At 39.1% G+C, this 23,689-nt stretch overlaps 2 protein-coding genes across 5 annotated transcripts in view; one reads left to right on the plus strand and one right to left on the minus strand.

Annotated features, from left to right (window-relative positions):
• Positions 1 to 7,751: 7,751 nt before the first annotated feature.
• FANCF (FA complementation group F) lies at positions 7,752 to 8,979 on the minus strand. The gene has a single exon (XM_043875177.1). It carries the CDS (start codon positions 8,949 to 8,951, stop codon positions 7,872 to 7,874), a length of 1,080 nt encoding a protein of 359 aa, XP_043731112.1. The 5' UTR covers positions 8,952 to 8,979; the 3' UTR covers positions 7,752 to 7,871.
• A 139-nt stretch (positions 8,980 to 9,118) lies between these two features.
• GAS2 (growth arrest specific 2) overlaps positions 9,119 to 23,689 on the plus strand; it is a 168,212-nt gene continuing 153,641 nt past the window's right edge. For all 4 annotated transcript variants that reach the window (XM_043875190.1, XM_043875238.1, XM_043875242.1 and 1 more), the window contains exon 1: positions 9,119 to 9,306. The gene's annotated coding sequence lies outside the window, so the exon portion shown is untranslated. The remainder of the gene's footprint in view (positions 9,307 to 23,689) is intronic.

The raw sequence follows: 23,689 nt of genomic DNA on the forward strand, positions 1-23,689 counted from the left end.
TATAGCGTGAAGGCCTTGAACATTCAAGCACAACAGCTTTGTCCTTACTAAACTTACACTCTAGTAGAAAAGACAGACACACATGAGCAACACAACAATAGGAAAATGGGTGGCCCGAAGGAAAATAACAGGGTGAAACATGTCTAGATAGGCGCATCATGGTGAGAGAATGAAATTAAGCTGCTAAATGAAGCCTAGGTGAGACCATTCTTGGCTGAAGTAACAATATAAGAAAAATTTCTAAGACAGGAAGAAGCTCAGCTTCTCCACTCCAAGAACGGAAAGAATTCCCATGAGGCTGGAGTGTGTAGAAATTGGCTTAATATAGAATAGCTTATTACTGTAAACAGAAGGTGAAGTATGTGTGTACAGATGCTAGTATAGATAGACGTAGTAATAAAAGTCTGTGTAAGTTTCCTCCCATTGACTTTAAATTTCTCAGCGAACATGACTGAGAATTGACCACTTAAGCTTTTCGGTGGAGAATGGACTGTAAAATATGCTAAAAAGCAAATAGAGAAGCCAGCTCATTGTGGTGATCTGGCAGAGATGTGATAGATGGGTGAGCATATGTTATCAGCCAAACCAGGGCATTTTAGAGAATGAAAAAGCATACTGTACTTGTTATCGATTATGCCAGGACAACAGGCATAACCCCCATCTGTCCTGGGAAAATAAGAATCTCTGGTCACCCTGTCCTATCCTAGAGAAATGAGTAGAAATTTAGATAAGGTGAAATATGTTAATGATTGTCTATGAGGGCTAAGTAAGTGAAAGGATTCAAGAATAATTCCCAGGTTTCTGGCTATTTACTGAGCAATGCATAGGGATAAGCAGGCTTCTGTGGGGATATGAAGAATTCTGTCTTGCATATATTTGGTTTGAGAGGCTTGTGAGACATTGAAGTGAGGACATTCATCCTGAAGTTCTGATGAGAGCTCTGGGTTGCAGATGTAAGTTAGGTGGTTGAAAGCATACGGGTAGTATTTAAAGCCTTGGAAAAGGGATGAGATCACCTGGGATGAGAGCATGTACAAGAGAGGAAGCAGACTATTAAACTCTGAGCAATCCTGTGGAAGACTGATTCAGGGAGAAGGAGCCAAAAAAAAATCAGAATGAGAAAAATATAGCTAGAAATGTAAGAGGAAACCAGGATAGAGGAATGTCACACAAGTTTTGAGAACAGAATTTCAAGCCTAGTTTCAAAATAGAAAATGGTCAAAACATCTAATGCTACTAAGAAGTCAAATTACTTGAGATCAGAAAAATGTCCTTTGAATTTGGGATGATAATGATGATGAGTGACGTTGACTTCTTTAAGAGGAGTATTGAGGGCAAAATTCAAGGCGGCAGGGGTTAAAGGTTAAAGTGAAAATGAGGCCTTCTGCTTTGGGCAAAACTATGACTGTATGTTCAGTAGGACTCAACTGCTGTAAACATTTAGATTCTCAATAATATATGATTCGAATGCTTTGTTGAAATTTTAAGAAATAAAGGAAATTTCCAGGCTATCTTTCTCCATCAAATACATATATCTCTAAAAACAGAGGTGTGAATAGTATGCAAATCAGATTCATAAATTATACTTTGAGCAAGCCATGAGGTAGGGAAATTGAAGTCAGATTTCCTTGCTTTAAGCCAGAAGCCTTGCCAAAGTGCCCCTAGGTCACACGTGTTGACTACTGACAGAAACTATTGAAAATGCCCTCATGGGGAAAGAATACCCTATTTAGACACCTTGGTTTCCACATATTAAATCAAACAAATGTGAACTCACAATATATGTAAAGAAATATGTAAAGAAACAAATTACCATGAGTAAGAATCACAGAAACAACAAACAGGATTAGATCCCCAGGGACTTCAGGTTTTGAAATTATTACTACAGAATATAAAATAACAATGTAAAAAAAAATGGAATCACACACACAAAAAAGAAAAAATGTAACATGAGATTATACAAAATGACCAGACAGATTTGAGGAGGTTAAAAAGCCAAAGAAAATTTACAGGAAACAAATTTTTGTTGAAATTTAAAACAATGGATTACTTAAACTTCAGGTAGATAAGAGTGGATTAATAAGAATATACCAATATATGTTCTGAGGATATAGGCAAAGTTGATGTGACAACTACACCTCAAATCAGTGATTTGGATAAGAGAAGGATAAAAAGAAACATATTTCTCTCTCTAATAACAAGACAAATGGGACAAGTGGGCACTGTTGAGACATCCTGAACACTGGCCTTATGTTGCTCAGCAGTTGTTCCAGTCTTTCTCAGCCTTGTGATTCAAGGTAGCTCCCCAGTACCACATGACCCTGCAGCCAGTTTGAAGTGACAGAGAGCATTAAAGGCAAATAATTTCATATTTCTGGAGTGTGAACCCTCAGTTGTCCATATCAATTCTACTTATACACAAATGGTCAAAATGTAGTATTATGGCCACACGTAACTAACTGCAAGACAGACTGGGGAATTCACTCTCTAGCTGGGTGGCCACTTCTAGCAGAAACTTGGAGCTGAGCCATGCCACGCTCAGTTGCTCAGCCGTGTCCAACTCTTTGTGACCCTTTGTAACCCACCAGCCTCCTCTGTTTATGGGATTTTCCAGGCAAGAATACTGGAGTGGGTTGCCATTTTTCTCCTCCCGGGGACCTTCCTGACCCAGGGATCAAACCCACATTTCCTGTGTCTCCAGCATTGCAAGTGGATTCTCTACCGCTGAGCTATCAGGGGCTGAGATATAATTACTAAAATGAAGATAGGGAAATGTATCCTAGGAGGTAACAGCAGTTTCCACATAAGCAGAGAGTGGTAAGGAGATAAAATCTATGAAAGAGAGATTGTAGGAATAAGGGTAGTGTAAGAAGATCTAATATAGGCCTAATCAGAATCACAAGAGACATTAGAAAAAGTGCAGGAAAGGAAATACTGGGGGTAAAAAAAACCCAGATTTTACAGCAGAAAGTGTCACTACAAAATAAAAGGCTCGGTGTAAGGAATCCACCTGCCAATGCAGGAGACAGAGGTTTGATCCCTGGTCAGGGAAGACTCCACATGCTGTGCATGAGCCACAACTATTGAGCCTGTGCTCTAAAACCCAGAAACCGCAACTCCTGAGGCCACGGGCGGCAACTACTGAAGCCCGAGCAGCCTAGAGCCCAGGCATGCTTCACAGCAAGAGGGGCCGCTGCAATAAGCAGCCCGAGAACCGCCCCTGGAGAGGAGCCCTCTCTCGCCACAACCAGAGAAAAGCCTGTGCAGCCACGAAGACCCAGCGCAGCCAAAAGCAAATAAATAAATGAAGACCTACTGTAGAGCACGTGGCGCTCTGCTCAATGTTATGCGGCAGCCTGGATGGGAGGGGAGTTTGGGGAGAGTGGATACATGTATATGTACGGCCAAGTCCCTTCTCTGCTCACATGAAACTGTCACAACATTGTTAATTGTCTATACCCCCATACAAAATCAAATTTTAAAATTTAAGAGAATAAAAAATAAAATGTTATTTTAAAATTTTATAAATAAAAGTTTCAATTTATTATAACAATTGTCTTTGCATGTCATAAACTCACTCAAAATATAATAAAATACAATACAATAACTGATAAAGTTTCTTGAACCAAGATCATATCAGGGAATTTTTTTTTTAATTGGAGTATAGTTGATTTAGTATAGTATAGCTGGAGAAGGAAATGGCAACCCACTCCAGTATTCTGGCCTGGGAAATTCCATGAATAGGGGAGCCTGGCAGGCTACAGTTCATGGGGTCGCAAATAGTCAGACACAACTTAGCAACTAAACCACCACCACCATGGATAGTTTGGGAACTTCCCAGGTGGCTCTGTGGTAAAGAATCTGCCTGCCCTGTCAATGCAGGAGACACAGGAGATGTAGGTTTGATCCCTGGGTCAGGAAGATCCCTTAGAGTAGGAAATGGCAACACACTCTAGTATTCTTGCCTGGAAAATTCCATGGGCAAAGGATCCTGGCGGGTTACAGTCTGTGGGGTCACAAAGAATCAGTGATGACTGAGCATACACACACATAGTTGATTAATAATATATTTATTAGTTTCTGGTATGCAGCAAAGTGATTAAGATACACACATATTTTTCATGTTCTTTTCTATTATGACTTATTACAGGGTATTGAATATACTTCCTTGTGCTATATGATAGGACTTTGTTGTTTATCCATTCTAGTTACAAACATCCCAACCCAACCCTCCTTTGCCATTCCCCCAGACAACCACAAGCTAGAATTTTTCCATTTTATAGATAAGGAGACTCTGACTCTGAAAGTGAATAAACCAGGTAAAAGTTATAATAGTAGATAATAACCTGAATTTAAATAATATTTGATAAATATATTTTTTCCTATGTGCCAGTCCTGTATTGATTTTCACATCACCAATCTACCTCCCCAAAAATGATTTGTGGAGTGAATTTACGTTAGAGGAGATTCAGATCCTTGTTGATGTTACCACTTAAGAGTCATTATTTGTTGTTGCTGTTCAGTCGCTAAGTTGTGTCTGACTCTTTGCAACCCCATGGATTGCAGCATGCCAGGCTCCTCTATCATCCTCTATCTCCCAAAGTTTGCTCAAATTCATGACAAATTGAACTGTACTCTCAACTCTTTGATTAATAAAATCTGAAGTTCACAGCACATTACCCTAACAAGAGGTTCTGCTAAGATTATTTAATTGTAGAACTTTGTATACTATATGACAGCATACAAATGCAAAGCCTTATTTACTCAAATATTACACATTTTACACTCAAAGTCAAATAATACACATTTTCCATTAGAATCAGAACCTAAGTAAGTAGCCAGCTCTTAGACAACAGCATTTAGATTTAAAACATTTTAATATACTTAATAAATATACAGCCAGCCTGAGGGAAGTTCTAACAGAGTGTTGATATTTGTCCTCCATAATATTAACAAAAGACAACATACATATGCAGTCATTTTATCTGCTGTCTCATAAGCATCCTGAATTCATTTAATCAATTTCCCACTCCTTCCTTTTACTTTCTTCCTAGATATAGATTTCCCAGCGATAATCAAATTCCTATATCAGTATCATCTTTTTAAGTCCTTAACTTTGAGTTCAACTTTGTTTGTTCAACATTCAGAAAACTAAGACCATGGCATCCAGTCCCATCACTTCAAGGCAAATAGATGGGGAAATAATGGAAACAGTGACAGACTTTATTTTTTCGCACTTCAAAATCACTGCAGATGGTGACTGCAGCCAGGAAATTAAAAGACGCTTGCTCCTTGGAAGAAAAGCTAGCTATGACCAACCTAGACAGCATACTAAAAAGCAGAGACATTACTTTCCTGACAAAGGTTCATCTAGTCAAAGCTATGGTTTTTCCAGTAGTCATGTATGGATATGAGAGTTGAGCACCAAAGAATTGATGTTTTTGAACTATGGTGTTGGAGAAAACTCTCGAGTCCCTTGGACTGCAAGAAGATCCAACCAATCAATTCTAAAGGAGATCAGTCCTGAATATTCATTGGAAGCACTGATGCTGAAGCTGAAATTTCAATACTTTGGCCACCTGATGCGAAGACCTGACTCCTTGGAAAAGACCCTGATGCTGGGGAAGATTGAAGGCAGGAGGAGAAGGGGACGACAGAGGATGAGATGGCTGGATGACATCACTGACTCTATGGATGTAAGTTTGAGCAAGCTCCTGGAGTTGGTGATGGACCGGGAAGCCTGGCATGCTGCAGTCCATAGGGTCCCAAAGAGTCGGACATGACTGAGTGATTGAACTGAACTTTGTTTAAAACAAGATAAAGAATAGAAATTAAAGGGAATTCCCTGGATGTGCAGTAATGACTCGGGGCTTTCACTGCCCTGCCGAAGTTTGATCCCTGGTCTGGGAACTAATATCCCGCAAACCATGCCAGGCACTGTTCTAGGCTGAGTTGGGGGGGAAATAACAGATTAGCTTCTACTCCCATGTTGCTTATTTTCTGTGTGCTCTTGGGCATTGCAGTTAATTTTCTTTAGCCTATATTTAGATTTATAACACTACAATCTTGATGTGAAGACTAAATATGGTTACATATGTAATGAACATAGCATGGAGCCTAAAATATGGTAAGCATAAAAATAGATTTAAAATTTTTCTTTACTGAAGTCTATAACAATTTTTATCTTAAATAAGAGTGCAAGGTAGCAGCAGAAATAGGGAAATAAGTTTACAAACTCTCACTCTTTAAAACTAAATTTTATGGTTATGGGTCAATATTACAAGTTGTGTGAATAGAACTCTTCACTGAGTTATGTTTCCTGAAAAAAGACCTTTAGGTAATGAACAGAAGGAATTGTCTTTATTCTTGTATTCATGGCAAATTAAATCTAAAATATGGCCTACATGGATTAGAGCTAGAAAAGGGAATCAAATCACAGGAAATACAAACTTATTAGTGTTAACACAGGATCATCTATCTGGGAAAGTGTACTTGCTAGTGGGACAGTACTTTATTCCAGATTTCACTACAGAATAAAAAATTTTACATTATACAAATTTTTTTGCTCAAATCAACTTTCTGATTTTTACATTTCCTGAAGAATCTTGCAACCAACTAACCTGGATATGGAAGAAAACATCTTGAACAGGAAGTAGTATTTCCCCTAAGAAAAATGAATCCATTATTCTTAAGTTTGGTGATTGGGAATCACTCTGCCAGGTGTGGAGAATCTGGGTAAACTCACAAAATTAGGTTCCTACACATACTAAACAAATATTCTAAACTGCCCCCATAGGGCAATCACCAAGGGAAAAGTGGGAGAACTTTATTTTTATACTCAACACTTGATTTAACACAAGTCAACTCTAACACCAAGGTTGTGACGTATTAATCTTAATGGCAGAAGCAGCACTAATTTAGAAGTTTGTTTTGAGTCTTTCGCCATCAAATGCTAAATTAATATCCAGAGGCATAGATTTGTATTTACTATGCTTTAAAAACTTTTTTCCTTGTCTTTAAGGCAATGCTTTAAATTACTGGTCTTTCAATTTGCAGAAATGAAAAACAAAATTTCTGAATAACACATGTTCCAACTGCCAATACAGGAAATGTAGGTTTGATCCCTGTGTCGGGAAGATCCCCTCTGGTAGGAATTGGTAACCTCCTCAAGTATTCTTCACTGGAAAATTCCATGGATAGAGAAGCCTGGAAGTCTACAGTCCATGGGGTCCCAAAGAGTCAGAGGCAACTAAGCACTTAGGCACACAAGGCTGGTTAACTTATTAGAGTGTCCAGGTTAACAAGGCCAAAATCCAGGCTTTAAAGCCCAACTTGGCCAGTTGACTTTCCAAACCATTTCTGACAACACATGTAGTTAAAGAAATCTCTTCACTTCTGAAGACTTAAAAAAAAAAAAACCAAAAAAAAAAAAACCCTACAAATTACCTTTGTAATTTGTATTAATTACAAAGGTAATTAATAAGGTAAAAACGGTGTCTTGTTGGTCACTGGAAAACTACTATTTCTATGACAAGCACATATATCTTCAGGATTATTAGAAATGCACCTTCCAAAACACAACTATTGTTAATTCTATGGCTTTAGGTAGGATACTTGCAATGTTACCTACTCTATCCAGAAAACCCATGGCACTACAAGGCAGTTACTTTACATATTGTAATTAAGTTACAATTACTTTATTATATATTAGGACCTAAAATAACATTCTGGACACATGAAAGTACAGGACATGTGGTGAGAACACAGGAATTTTAATTTTGTAAACCATACATTCGAGTAATCAATAACACAATGTTGCCCACAGAGAACTGGGCCCTGGGCTGAAAACTCGTCTCTTCCCCAGTGCGATATCATACACGACTCCCAAGAGCTAACAACAGGTCTGTCCAGATGCTAAGACCAGGGACTTCGAAATCTCCATCTTGAGCCTTACAGGACTTCAGGGCAGTTAGAACTTCATCTTTCAGAGGCGGAGGGGCCTGACAGAGGCTTTGAAACCTGCTCAACAACTCCTCCCAGGGGACATCCTGGGGCTCAGTTCCAATCCAAAGGCCTTTCGGAAGGTCATAGTGCAGTTGGCGACCCCAGTTTGTGAGCAGACCTAGATAGACAGGGGACAGCTCTGGATGGCGCCCCGCCACGGATGTTAAAACCTCGGCTGGGAGGTTGCGGCAAAAGGCAACCACGACATCTGATTTCCCCAGAAGCCAACGAATCAGCTCTTGACCCCCGTCTCCCGGTGTTCTGGGGCTGCCTACTTCCAATTCCTCTTCTTGAAGCCGGGGGGACGCCGGCGGCAGCAACAGCGCGGCCGCCATCACCTTCAGGAAGTTGTTCTGAGGCAGGCGCTCCCACAGGCGACTTAGAAGCCTGCCAGGACTCTCCGCTTCGGCTTCCCCCACCTCCTGCAGACGCCTCAGCAGCAGCTCCGCCTGTGTCTTCATCAGTGAGTCCTTCTGAAGGACCGGGTTCTCTCTGTAGGCATGGAAGCGCAGCATGTGGGCAGCGGTCCGGCAGCGGGCGAAGCGGGTCAGGCTGCCCTGGAGCGCCTCCTCCTCGGCGTCCGGAACGCCGGGGCCGGGAAAGAGCTGCTGCAGCAGGCAGTGAAAGGCGGCATCCCCGAGGGCCGGGTTCGCCAGTAGTCGCAGAGACAGCAGCTGCTCACAGTGCCCCAAGGCCTGGAAGTTCGCCAAGCCCGGGGCTAGAGCGGGCCCAGAGTCACCCTCCTGCTTCCACTGGTTTTGCAGTCGCCGCTCCAGAGCTTTGCGAATATGGGCATGGCGGCCAAAGCGCCTGTGGATGTGGCGCAGGTAGCCAGCCCACTGTAAAGCCCTGCGAACGGTTGCGGGGTCCCAAGTGCGGACGTGGGTTGTGCGGGAGACAGCCAGAACCTCAGAGAAACGCTCCAGGTGCTCCAGGAGCGAGTCCATGGGGCGCCGCAAGGCCTTACTTCCGCCTTCACCCTGGCGACGGAGACTCTTTGCATACTGATTGGTGCGTCGGCCAAATGATACGCCTCCCTGCAATGCTATTGGGTAAAGTGCCTGTCAATCTCACAGAGGCCTTAATCCGGGTACCTGGACTCCGGGAAATTTAAGCCTGAGCGAAGGCCTGTATTTCATCATGGATGTTGAGGGGAGTTTTAAGCAAGGAAGATTTAATGAAGGGCTAGGATTGGAGAATTACCGGATCCACGTGGGAGATGCTGCTGCTGCTATTTACGGAGGTCTCCGTGCTTCCTTTCGCTTTAGAAACAATCTCTAGTAGAAAGTTCCTGAGTTTTGCGTGAGTAAATCTCTGTTAAAGTTTATCATAATTGGGGAAAGCCAGAGACGTGCTGTTACATATAAGAAAATGTTATTAAATGAAAATTTTAGTTCATTTCAGTTTAGTAAAAAGGTACTGACCCAAGTAATTAATGCCGGACACTACGCTAAAGCCTGGGCCTTGACCTTATCCTTTCATTATTAGAACTTGAATTCTAGGTTAAGTGAAACTTCAGGATTAACACTTTCTTAAAATGTTAAAGGAATTTAAATTTTTGTTTCAAAGTTTCACTGTTGTTTTTCGTTTTTGTAATTTCCAAGGCAGAATAGCTAAATTGACTCTTATTTCACCCAGCTAATTGAACTAAGTGGCATTGAACTGTGGGAGTTAAGCATTTGTAAACAAGCATCAGAAAAAGAGGCTTTCACAAAAAGCCTACCTCATATGATCCTGGTGAGGATTAAATAAAATGATAAATGTGAAATGCCATCTTTAGTATTTTGACTGTCTTTTAGTATTCATTCTATCATTAGCCTTAGTCTCTTTGCATAATAAAGATGCAGTTTTGAGGACTGATTGCAGCTCACAGTGGAGGGGTAGGCTGCTTTGAGCTAATTGTGTTAATCCAACCCTCTCTTAATTTAGGAAACCCAGTCTTAAGCAGACCAATGTGTAGCATTTCCTAAGGACAGAAATTTGTTCAGAAATGGCCAGGTGAATCAATTCCAATCAGTGAGGCCTGTATGATTATTTTTCTTACTCTTCAGAGTTGGTAGATCATGAACATTGACCAGTATGAAGAGATAGTTGTATTGGACAATGCAGCTGTATGCAAGCTGGGTATCAAGTATGCTTAAGAAATTGTTTCTTCCTCTTGATGCTGTTGAATATTTAATGAAGCCCAAAGCTACCAGATCCATCTCTTTCCCTGAACCAATAGAATTTCAGAATCACAAGGAATACATTGGAGTAAGACAACTCTCAGATTAACCCTGTTTAAGATTATAGCACTATATATTCCCATTTCTTTCGCCAGTTTTATTTTCTGTTGCTTTCAACTAAATATATTGAAGTAATACCAGCTCTCCAGAACACCGGTGTGTGGGGCATATAAACACTCTCTGAACAGTGCTATTATTGTTAATGTTATATAAGCCTCCGAAGTGAATATCTTCTCATGTCTTCTCCAAATTCTGTTCCTCCCTAGCATAAAAGAGCAACCACCAACACTATGGTCAAAGGTGGAGAAAATTTTAGCAAAGAAACACACAGCTTGATGTTGCCATATTTACTGTTGGTCCTGAGAGATATCTGATGCATTCTTTTCCTATGGACTATTAAGACTTGAAAAATCAAGTTGTGCCATGCTCTAGGTTAGGTTTCATATTTTTAGTTATTTTAAGAGATGCATTACATCAGAAGTTATACAACACTATGGAACTGGGAGACCAATGAAAACATAGTATTCCAATGCCCCTTTGTATTACTCTGAACAATATTATATTCACATACTGACACTTATTTCAGTCCTCTGCTTGTGGAAATAATGTTTTTTTATAGGAACAGGCAGACCTGGACTCTACATCTTCAGGCAGGGCAGACTTAGAGGATTTTTTCCTCTCATTCTAGAATTGGTTTCATGGAAGGAAAGTGCTTTGGCATTTTGCAATTACTCCGAGGGCAAATACTATGGGCAATGGTTACACCTGATCCTAACTCAGTTACTTGATTCAAGACTGAGTTTTGAGTAGGTCTCTTTATAGCCTCTAGTAGCGACAATAAATAACAGGCTGATACAACTTTTGAAGACAGATTTCTTATGGAAACTTTACAAACATATTTGCCACTTTTTGTGACAATGCAAACTCTTTCTCAGAGGTGATTATATGTCTTAGTGGGAGTTATTTATATAAAGTCAAAAATTTCTTTGTTTTACTTGCTTCCCTTAAAAGGGGGAAAGTCATCAAATGAATTTTAATGGACCGAGAACATTAGATGTATACAGGGTAATTTGACAATGAAGTCCAGGAACCAATGGCTTTATCTTGCATCCTATGTTTCTATACCTAGCCTCTGATCAGATTGTACAGCATTGTACCAAATCTCAAAAATATTACATTTATATATCTTATACAGAAAAAAAAAAGGTTGATCTTTTTACTCTTTGGAACTGTTTTCAGAAAGGTAACTGACTATAACTAAGCAAATGTTTTTCTGGATCTTAAACTTTTCAATCAGTGTATGGTGGGAAAGTTTACAACTGTATGTCAGAAACATTGATCTCCTTTGGCCTTGGGGAGTCTGAGTGGAGTCTGGGAGACTGGAGTCATTGCTGAGATCATGAGAGATCTGATAATCCATTCTTCAGTTCTTTGGACATGGTCTGCCACTTGGGCATCTACTCAATGACTAGAGACAGTGCACATTGCAAGAAGTTAACAGAGGAGTTCTAAATGTCCAGAGAGACAGGGCAAACACTTGTGTGTTCAGAGGAAGATGTTGGAGGAAGGATTAGAGGGTGAGATCTGTGGGCATGGATCTAGATGGTGGCCCTAAATCTCTGTTTTCACAAATTGGAGACACTTGTAGTGGATGTGCCTTTAAGTGGCCTCACAGCTAGCAGCATAAGGACTGCCCTGACAATGCATGTTTATTCTGAAATTTAGAACTTAATTAAAACTTTGGGACACCTGACTTGAAGTTTTTTTTTGGACTTGAAATTCACTTCCATCATTATAGTAATGTTTAACATTATATTCACATTATGTTGCCTTTATAAGGAAAGGAAAAAAGATCTTTTCTTTAAATACAACCACATCCCATATAAATTTTAAAAGGCTATAAAAATGGTTTTACCTATTTTATCAACAACGTTTCTAGTCAGGTGTCTTAAGAATAAGAAGAGAACTTTGTTAAGGTCTTGCTCAGGAATTGTGACTGACCCTTTCAAGCATCAAAACCAAGACTAAAAAAATATGAAAGAAAGCATGATTAATTTTCCTATGTGAAAATTTTTGTTTTAAATATTGTTAGGAAGTTTCATATAAATTTAATATGTAGAATCATGTCTATTTAAAATATCATATAAAGAGAATGCAAAAAGAATTTTTTTTCACCAAGCCTTTTGTATGTAGATCTTTATCAACTTATGATGGGATTGTCCTATTAAACCGATCATAAGCTTAAAAATATATTAAGGCTATCCCCAAGAAAAAGAAATGCAAAAAGGCAAAATGTTTGTTTGAGGAGGCCATACAAATAACTGAGAAAAAAGAGACGCAAAATGCAAAGGAGAAAAGGAAAGATATACCCATCTGAATGCAGAGTTCCAAAGAATAGCAAGGAGAGATAAGAAAGGCTTCCTCAGTGACCAATGCAAAGAAATAGAGGAAAACAACAGAATGTGAAAGACTAGAGATCTCTTCAAGAAAATTAGAGATACCAAGGGAACATTTCATGCAAAGATGGGCACAATAAAGGACCGAAATGGTATGGACCTAACAGAAGCAGAAGATATTAAGAAGAGGTGGCAAGAATACACAGAAGAGCTATACAAAAAAGATCTTAATGACCCAGATAACCATGATGGTGTGATCACTCACCTAGAACCAGACATTCGGGAGTGTGAAGTCAAGTGGGCCTTAGGAAGCATCACTACAAACAAAGCTAGTGGAGGTGATGGAATTCCAGCTGAGCTATTTCAAATCCTAAAAGATGATGCTATGAAAGTGCTGCACTCAATATGTCAACGAATTTGGAAAAATGCATTTAATACTCCTAACCTGCCAAACACTATAGCTTAGCCTCACCTACCTTAAATGTGCTCAGAACACTTACAGTAGCCTACAGTTGAACAAAATCATGTAACATAAAGCCTGTTTTATAATAAAATGTCAGGTATCTCATGACATTTATTGAGCACTATATTAAAAAAGAAATGTTTTTTATGGGTACAGAGTGATTGTCAGAGTATTGATGGTTGACCCTCATGATCCCATGGGAGCTGTCACTCACCACAACTGCCCAGCGTCAGGAGAAGGAATCAGACCACATAGCTGTAGCCCATAAAAAGATAAAAATTCAAAGTATGAGTCTACTGAATGCATGTCACTTTTTCACCATTTTAAAGTTGAAAACTCCTAAGTGAAACCCTTGTGAATTGAGGACTGTTTGTATGCATACGAAATTCTCTTTGGTTGACTGATGTGTGCCATAACACACAAAGATTGGATAGCACTGCTCCAACCGAGGCATTCTAACACAGTTAGCTAAGGAAAGGGGGCAAAATAAAGACCACTGCAATTCAAATTAGCTTGCCTTAAATTTTCTACAAGTAGGCCAAGAAGAAACTTAGTTGGTTAGATATTCTCCTTTTGCTTTTCCCATATTTCCCTAGCCATTTTCTCTTTTCTTTTCCCTGTTCTGTGCAGAGAACTGGCCTGATGCTTACTGACACTCAGTCTTGTCCCCCTGGCCCTCTGGCTTCCTGCTGATTTGACCAATGAGAGGCACTGGCTATCAGAAAGAGGCGAGGGATGTCACTTTTTTCTTTCTTTGCTCTCTGCTAAGGGCTCAGGATTCTGGTTCTTTCATTTACAAATTCCTTGAGGCCTCGCTGAGCTTCTGATACCATCTAGTATTCCCTGCAGCCTCCGGGACTTCCTGCTGTTGCTAATCCCTGGATGCTCTAACAGACCTTGTTGATTTCCTTAACCCTGACCTTGCTTCTACTCTGTTAAATTACCTTCAGAATCCCTGCTGACTGTGCTGGTTTCCTGCCAAGGTCTTGACTGACACAGTCATCTGCGTTTTCAACCATTCTCATAATTAATATAAGTCCGTGAGTCATAATATTATCAATCAGTGTGTGTTTAGAGAATGATGACTAGTCTAATGCAGTGATTCCCAAATACCTGTCATTGCCAGACACTCCTGCCAATCTATGACAAAGTCATCATTATTATAGTGATATATGAAAAATAGATGACAGAACAAGGTGAAGTGTTTTCATAAATATGGTAAATTTAAGTGAAGGGAAGAAAGTATTTCTTAATAAAGGTGATGTTTAAAGGCAATTTTGTGTTTTCTTTATTTGAAAAAAATGTAAAGTTTGCAGTTATTTTCTTAGACATCTACTTTAGAAAATTTCTATGTGTTTATAGGTATACATTTGTATACGCAATATATCTATTGCTAAATAAAAGATAGATTATAAGCCCGTGAAATCTATAATTATAATCTAAAGTCTCTTGTCTCATGTGTGGAAAATGAAGGGTTTGCAGATGGACCCAGATTGTGAAGACCTTGGAATACTACAGTAAGGAATAGGGTCTGTGTTCAATTGGCATTCCGATTCTGTTGACAGGTTTTAGAGCACAAGAATGACATAATCATATCTGTTATAAAGCAACATGGAGAATTGCTTGTAGCCAGCTGAGACAAATGGCTATAAATGGAGGTCCACTAAAGAAATATTGTAGTAGTTCAGGTGTACCAAATGACAGTTTCACTAAGGATGTAGCAGAGGAAACATTTAAAAAGGGGTGGGGAGTGAGTGGTGCTCAGACTTGAAAAATTCCTTCTGAAGAAGAATCATTAGATCTTAAGGGAGGGAAGAATCAAAATTACTCTGCACATTCAGGTGATTGAGTGAAATCCCTTTAACCTTTGGAATGGAATGTGAATTGGTATTGATTTCAACTAAAGTCTATAAGTGAAGAAGAAGGGGAAAAAAGAGCCAATCATGGCTCAGTGGAAATGTTTTTTTTTTTTTTTTTTAAGCATCCACAGAATGTTTATTTACTGTTTAAATTATTCCATATTTTCATATACCATGAACAAAAAATATTAATCTCAGATTACTATCTTTCCTCACACCTTCAGGATCCCCTGGGTTAGCAAATTAGGTAATAGAGTATTTTATTAGTGATTAGTGAATACTATGGTTACTCCAGAAGAAATCTTGGTTGCATGAGAGTAATGAAAAATATGGATTGAATTATTCAAAAGGCAGAATTTAAACAAGAATTTCTCCCCTTCCTTAAATAATCTCTCATCCAATTCCTAGAATCTTAACATTTAGCTTAATATTTCTTGGATTGCTAATATTCAGAAAGAAAGTAAATACTTTAATTAATCCCACTGGAAGAAACTCATCTGACTTATCATTATTATATTTTTTCCACTACTTGAACACCTATTGGAAAATATCGGTATCTAAGGGCCAATGGTGAAATTCATATTAACGTATATTGATTCTATATAGTTTTAACACTATATAGCAATACACAGATTGTGCACCCCCCTCTGTTTGTGTGTTTATGTGTGTATTTGCATAGAGGTAAATAAGATGTAATTCCTAAGAAGATACTTGAACTAAATAATTGAACTAAATTTATTTTTAAAATTTCATTTTTCTTTTACAACTGGTAATTTTTTTTCCTAATGTCTAAACCAGAAAGATAAAATATGAATCAGATTCTCTCTTTACCTTTGAGTTAGAATTTTGATTTCGTGGAGGAGAACTGTAATAATGTCTAGGTGCCTTTATTTTTATCCCACAGTTATCAGAGTATTGCTATATAAGTACCTGCCAGGAAGGCATTTTTTTTCCCTCTGGTTCAATAACTTTTTGTGTCTGTTGTTCCCATTTTCAAGTCTCCAAAACTTTTATGTGAATTCTTTCAGCACATTTTTTTCATTATTTCCCAACCTTCTTTTTTTTCTGGATGGCTGAAGTTTCCAGACATATAACCAGAAATGTCCTAAGAGAATTAATATATAAAAAAGGAAAGCTAAGAAAAATAGGCATTTTAATACATGCAAATGCACAACTCATACCTTCTTTAAAAAGGTGGTAAATGAATTGATCTTAATATTCTCTCACTGGGTAGCAAATATGGTGGAAAAGTAATCAAGAAACTTTTTAATAACTTCCAGACTTAATCTAAGTTCTTAGATTGAGCTAGTCTGCTAATATCATTAATGTCAAGGAGTATTTTCCCCACAGGTTCCTAGCAGTTCAAAACAAACTGGCTGAAATAAGACAAATAAGTGATTAAAACAAAATTCACAATGTCACAGAGACATTTTATGGGTATGTAAAAATTCTTTCTGGTAATGCTTTTATCATTTAGTTACCAGATTTTAAGCATAAAGAAAGGCTTTAAAGGGAATATTCCACCGGATTTGATGAAGCACTCCACTTAAGGGGCAAGAAGAATGTCTAAAGCAAACGTGCCATAGTTAATATTTCTTTTCCCTTTTTTCTTTTGAGTGGGTTAATGAATGATGTTTTCTCACAGTTTGCCTATCCCTATTTAAACAGATCCATTGGGTAAAACTCCCTATTTTTGGTTGTCTTAGAATATTGTGTATCTTCACTTTCCCCCTACTTTTAGTAACTCTTGTATTCATGTGTTTTATTGATGCTGGATGTAGAGGAGGGAATGTATACAACTGAACATCATCTCTGTTACCAGGATGTTGGTAAAAGCCGGATCCTTTTGAAGATGTTTCAGTATTCCATGGCTAATTCAGCATGTTAGAACATGCCAGAAGTTCAGAACAAGGGAAAATTTACAGAGGATTCTAAGACAGAAAGTGGAAGGTAGTAATAATAATAAAGAGAAGATTAAAAAAAATTATATATATACACACACACATAAATATATATATGTAGTAGATTAAACTTGACTGTGTAATAGGAAATATTGATAAAATTTTCAGAGATACACTTTGCTAAATAATAATTAAAATATGATAAAGTTAGGGATGGCAAGCAACAATATAATTTAAGCAAATAAAGAATGCCAAACCTTATAGTAAAAAAAGATGTTAGTAAATATTATAATTTTTAAAGCATAACATTCTTAGTGAGGAGAAAAACAGTTTGGTGTTCTTATCCTCCAGGCAACCAGAGTATCAGTTCTGCAATTCTGTGTAACAAGAAATGATTAAAGTGAACATTATGTTCTTCTCCAGCTCTCTGATGTGATGATTTTACTTAGTTTGTTTACAGATTTTAATGAAAAGGGAGGGGGAGCTTAATTTAACAGGATGACTGAATACCTCTAACAGTGTACTTTAAGATCCATTTACCTTTTATTGCCTGTAATGGCTGCCAAATTTCCCCTTTTTCTTCTCTACTTTTTAGAGCCCAAAGGACACTAAATCTAGCACTAAACTTCTAGCAGTCCAAGTATTTTCAACTTTAAATCTATGCATTCCTGCCTTTTATAATCTCATTAGGTATATGGTTGAGGAACATAAACTATGAATACTAATCTGATACCCAGATGATAAAACATTGGAAGAACTACCAGCACAGCATTAAAAGAAATAGGCAATTGAACTGCCAAAAGACAATTCTATTTTGAGAAAAGTAGAGTATTTGGAAACAGAATCATAAGACATTTGACTATGCTAAATTGTTTTTCTATGGCATCTCTTTTGGACAATAATCCCCAAATCAAAAAGCCTACTTTATGCTCTACCCATGGTAAGTGGCTTAGTTAAGTAGTATTTGTACACTGCCAAGTTTGCTTTCTAATGTTAAAATTTCCTTCCTTCTTATTGTCTTCTTTCTTTCTGACTTTTTTTTTTTCCATTTCTGCTCTCTCATTTGTTTCCATAGACGGTTAGAATAAGACTCACCAGCTTTGTTTAATACAAAGCACTCAGTGAAAGGGAGCTAATATTTTGTGTAACATAGGAGCTCAAAAGGTTTTCCTGAGTGGTGTGCTGTGGTAAAGAATCTGCCTGATGGTGCAAGACACGGGTTAGATCCCTGAGTTGGGAAGATCCCATTGAGTAGGAAACTGGCAACCCACTCCAGTATTCTCGCCTGGAAAATTCCATGGACAGAGGCTCCTGGTGGGTCGCTCCATGGGGGTCGCAAAGAGTCAGACATGACTGACAGCATAGCACAGCACATGCGCTCAAAAATAGTCAGAAACATATGCAGGCTTTATTTTACAATGTTTCCTTTAAAAATACACCTTGCCTCTAATTTTACTAAACTAGCCTGCTTCTGTGCGTGTGTGCTAAGTCGTGTCAGTTGTGTCTGACTCTGTGTGACCCTGTGGACTGTGGCCTGCCAGGCTTCTCTGCCCATGGGGATGCTCTAGGCAAGAATACTGGAGTGGGTTGCCATGCCCTCCTCCAGGGGATCTTCCCGACCCGGGGATTGAACCCATGGCTCTTATGTCTCCTGAATTGGCAGGTGGGTTCTTTACCACTAGCACCACCGGGGAAGCCCCAGCCGTATTTCTAGACCAGCACAGTCTTGTTCTTTCCTTTCTCAACTACTGTGGCTAATGTTTCTTGCACCTGGAATCATTGTCTTCTCTTCTGCTTCACATGAAACACTTCCTTTTATGCTCCAAAACCCAAACCAAATCCTCCCTCTTTTATGAGCCTTTCCAGGTAGTTCCAGCTGAAAGTAATCTGTTTCACTTCAAGATTCTTTTAACATTTGTGGTTGGATTGTTAATTTGTCATTTACCATTTACTGTCTTTCAGCAGAAGTTAGGTTTGTTTTATGATCCAAATGCTTAATGACATGAACCAACTGGATCCATCTCCATGCTGGTCATATTGCTACCACCCAGATTGAATTCAGTAGTCATTCACTGTGCAGGTCCCTCTTCTACAAAAAGGGCAAGAATACATAGGCCAATTACATTTTCAAGTGGATTTGTGTGTCTCTGCTCCAGCTTAAATTATTTGTATAAGTGTCTTTACTGGTATTTTTAATGTCCACAGTACTTTTTGTAGTACCTTACAGGACAGAGGAATGCAAGGTGATGGGGTGGGAAAAATACATACTTTCTATGATGGTTAGACTTCTTTTCATTAGACTTTGAACTCCTATAAAGTAGGGGTTCCTTTGGTTCCTAACATAACCACTGATGCATGGTTGGTGTTCAGTAAGTGTTAAGTTCAACAAAGTTGGAATCAGGGATTAACACCTGGGATTAATACTTTTTTTGCTTTTACATTTACCTCAGGCAAGTTACTTAAACTTTTGAGTCCATTCATTCACAAACAGGAGATCATAATATTTGTCATAAAGTTGTTATGACTCAATACAATCATGTTTGCAGGGCACCTAGAACAGCTACTAAATACAATTGCTATTAGAGAGTTCTCTTTCTCATTGAAATACTATGTCTTTGTGACCCCATGGACTGTAGCCCACCAGGCTCCTCTGTCCATGGGATTCTCCAGGTAAGAATGCTGGAATGGGTTGCCATTCCCTTCTCCAGGGGAATCTTCCCAACCCAGAGATCGAACCCGGGTCTCCTGAATTGCAAGCAGATTCTTTACCATCTGACCCACCAGGAAAGCCCCGTATATATTCACATATATATGAATTGGTAGACAGGAATGAAAAGGATATTCCACCCATTAGGACTGGCAGGACCAAAAAAAAAAAAAAAAAAAAAAAAATGAGGCAAGCAAAATCCTTTTGGGAAATAGTTTATTCATTTTTTCAACTAATATTTTTTTGAACCTGTGCTATGTGCCAAATTATGCCCTAGGGTTAAAATAATGAATAAAATAGAATCTGTTAATGATGTGACCAACAAGGGATGATGTGACCAAAATTTACAAACAGCTCAAGAGACTTAGTAGAATCAAAACAAACAACCCAGTCAAAATAGAATCTGCATCAGCAAGACCTAGTCTAAGAGAGAAGAAAATTTCAAATAACCAATATGGCAACCCACTCCAGTATTCTTGCCTGGAGAATTCCATGGACAGAGGAGCCTGGCAGGCTGAGGTCCATGGGGTCTCAAAGAGTCGGACACAATGGAGCGACTGTCACTCACTGAGTTAGGATTAAGATACGAGGTGTGGCAGTTTTAAACATGGCCTGAAAATATTTGATGGTCTTCCACCCAAATATTTAAAGGATAAACTCCAGTTGGCCAATTTGACTAATAATGCATGACAGAAGGGATGCCGTGTGACTCCTGAGGCTAGATCCTGAAAGGCCTTGCATCTTCCACTTGGTTCTCTTTGACTGCCTGCCCTCAGGACATTCCTCTAACAACACTCCCTCTTGGAATCTGACCATCATGCTGTATAGAAGGCCAGTTTGCAAGGAGAATCCTTCATTCATCCAGGCACCAGATATGAGAGTGCCAAAGCCTACAGATTGTTCCAATCCTTAACTGTTTGAGTTTTCCTACTGTTGCATTGTTAGTCACTCAGTCATGTCTGACTCTTTGTGACCCCGTGGACTGTAGCCTGGCTCTGTCCATGGAATTCTCCAGCCTACAGTACTGGAGTGGGTGGCCATTTCCTTCTTCAGCTGTTGCCAGGAGAAAGCCAATTCTGACTCCATGTTGGAAACTGTTTCTTTGACTTGCTTTTCTTTTTAACTTGCTTTAACTTTTTAACTAATGGCTTGCTTGGAGGACCCTGCCCCTCTGCTTGACTGTAAACTAAAGTGCTTTTGTCCAGCTCCTAGAGAGATAGTTTGTTTCTGCCCACCTGTGAATAGAGGAGTTGAACACACCCCTTCCAAAGGCCGGTCATTCCTTTGGAGATGTTTTGCAAAGCTGAAGACCCTTTCACTTTTCTTACCCCCCTGCCTCTCCCTCTCTGTTCTGCCTTTTGACGTTAGTTCCTCAATGCTTCTTTCTCTCTGATCTCTGTGGGACAGAGATGAGCCATCCAGGCAGAGCTCTGTCTAATATTTTCCATAGAATTCATTAGCAAAATTACATGGTGGTTATTCTACATCACTAAATGTGGGGTGGTTATAGAACAGTTGCAACTGGAGCCTTAGATGATACCCAGGTGAAGGTGCTTAAGTCAAAACCTGGTTGAACACTATATGAGGTCTGTGGTGACCCAAGGAGGAAAGAGCAGATAAAACCAAGGAGGGTCTTGGAATGCAGGAACAGAAAAATCAGACCCTTATCATCCTTCCCTCTCCCATGTAGTAACTATTAATGGAACAGTATAACCTGTCTCCCCTCCTACCCCTGACCTAGGGAGAAGGTATTTGCCCTACTCTTCCTCCACCCAGCATATGTACCTCATCCAATCAGCAAATGACCTGCAAGACCCCTATCCCGATCCTTGTACCCTGGGTATAAAAGTGGACTAAGGACCTCTGTTCAATGTCAGTTCTCCCTTGAGCTGGCCTGCTGTTCTAACAGCCTCTCCTATTCTAATAAACTTTATTTCCCTCTCATTCTGTCTCATGTCTGGAAATTCTTTTCCAACCCGTGCCTGGACCATGACAAGGTCATTATCACTTAATGGTCCAATAATATTTTAAACCCCTCTACTTGAAATTATTTAAGTGTTTTTTCTTTCTAAGTAAGCATAAAATAACCTGTAAGAATGTGTAGGTCAAAATGATAAGAAGTAATTAATATAATTTTTACTTATTTTTTTTTCCTGCTAAAGCAGATTCCTTCTCAATGTGAAGTGCGTTCCTCAATCTTTATATTATGAAACAAAAGAACAGACCATAAAGAGTTATCGTCAATGGAGAGTTTTACAACTCTTTCTAGTGGTTAGAAAATGGAAATTTTCATCAGAGGGAAAAAATGTAGTTGTATGATGTTTACCCCTGAATTAATAACCAAATCTGTTAGGAAATTAATTGAATTGAAACTTGAGTACTGCTATTAAGAGTCTAAACTTAGTATGGTATTCAAGGCCATCTAAAATCTGGGACTTCCTTGGTGGTCCAGTGGTTAAGACTATACCTTTCAATGCAGAGGGTGTGGCTTTGATCCCTGGTTGGGGAGCTAAGATACCACTTGCCTTGTTCCCACCCCGCCACCCCCACCCCCACCACCAAAAAAAAACACTTAAAACAGAAACAGTATTGTAACCAAGTCAATACAAAACCTTTAAAACTGGTCCACATTAAAAAAAAAAAAAATCTCTATCAGAGCCTCATCCTCATTACTACCCTCTGTCATCTGAACCCCCAGCCTCCCCAGACTGCCTCCCATTCCCTGAAGACTGTATACGTTCACACCTCCATGCCTGGATTCACTTCCTCTGCCTTATCCTCTAGGGTCACCCTTATCACAACTACACCTCCCCTGGTTCCAGAGACAATGCTGATCTCGCTTCGGTTTGCTCTTCTCTAGAATCTGCCTTAACCTAATTCTTCATTTGTCTGTTTCCTCCACCCAAGGAAAATTCTTCAAGGGAAATAGTTTGCCTGATTCATCTTTGTCGTCCCATAGTACCCAACTTAGGTACTTAATAAAGATTTTCCTAATAGTTAAAAAAGTATATAAGAAACCTTCTGAGATAAGTTTATGATATGGCAAGAAGCATTCCAAAAACGTTACTAGAGTCTCCACCCATTCTTTAATTCCAGAATTGAAAGCAAGCATAAACACAAAAATTACTGTATTTTGTTGAAATCATAAACTCCCCAAATTGTGGAAATTGGCATTTGTTTTAGAAAAAAATGAGTGTCTCTATTTATGGAGACATCTGTATAATTCTCATATTTAATTTGGTTCCACTTATAAATTCCGCTTCATTGAAAAAATTAATGTACGTTCTGGCAGGTCTCATAAATGCCTCCTCTGCTGGCTCAGCAAAGAAACCAAACCATAAGATGTAAATCATATACTTTCTTGGTACAGAGCCTAGCTGTATTTCCTTACCTTCCATGTCTCTTTAAGACGAACTACTGAAATTAGCAAAATTAGTGCAATACTTAAGACTGAGTATGTGAGATTTTATAAAATATTTAATAATTCTGAAGAAGAGTGTTATGTAAACATCATGTCTCTAGTACACCTTTGTGCTTTCTCTGCTCCTTGGATCATACTTTCTTCTCGTTTCATAGAAATATTTTTATTTACTAGACAGTAAAAATATCTTTACGAGGTGTTGATCTAGGGTGGCCTCGGCCTGCAGTGGCTTGGAGCGGGCTTGGGTTCCCAGCGGAGATTGGGCTGGGTTGTGGCGGTGAAAGCACCGGATGGTAGCCAGTAGACCAGTGGTCAGTGACAAGGGCGCTGGAATTTCAGCTTTGCAAGAAAGAATTCCCACAAAGAGGGAAAGTAGTGAAGCAAGTGAAGTATTTATTAAGGGGAAAAAGGTGCAACACGTGGATTGACACGGGTGGACTCAGGGAGAGAGAAGGTCATTGAGCTGCATCCTCCTAGTGTTTTGAATTGCTTTTCTGGGGCATTTTCTTCTGGATTTCCTTTGGCCAGTCACTTTGATTTTCCTGTTTCACAGTCCATATTTGGCACACCTCAGGATTCTCCCACATGTGTGTCTGCATCTCTTTAGCCAAGATGGATTTTACCCAAAAGACATATGGGCAGAGAACACCCTTTGACATCACTGCCCTTTGATCCTCCGAGGAGCCTTGCTGTGCGTGTGTAGTCTAGGCAGT

The sequence above is a fragment of the Cervus elaphus genome, chromosome 2, assembly GCF_910594005.1.
Source record: "Cervus elaphus chromosome 2, mCerEla1.1, whole genome shotgun sequence".
In the NCBI taxonomy this organism is placed as follows: Eukaryota; Metazoa; Chordata; class Mammalia; order Artiodactyla; family Cervidae; genus Cervus; species Cervus elaphus.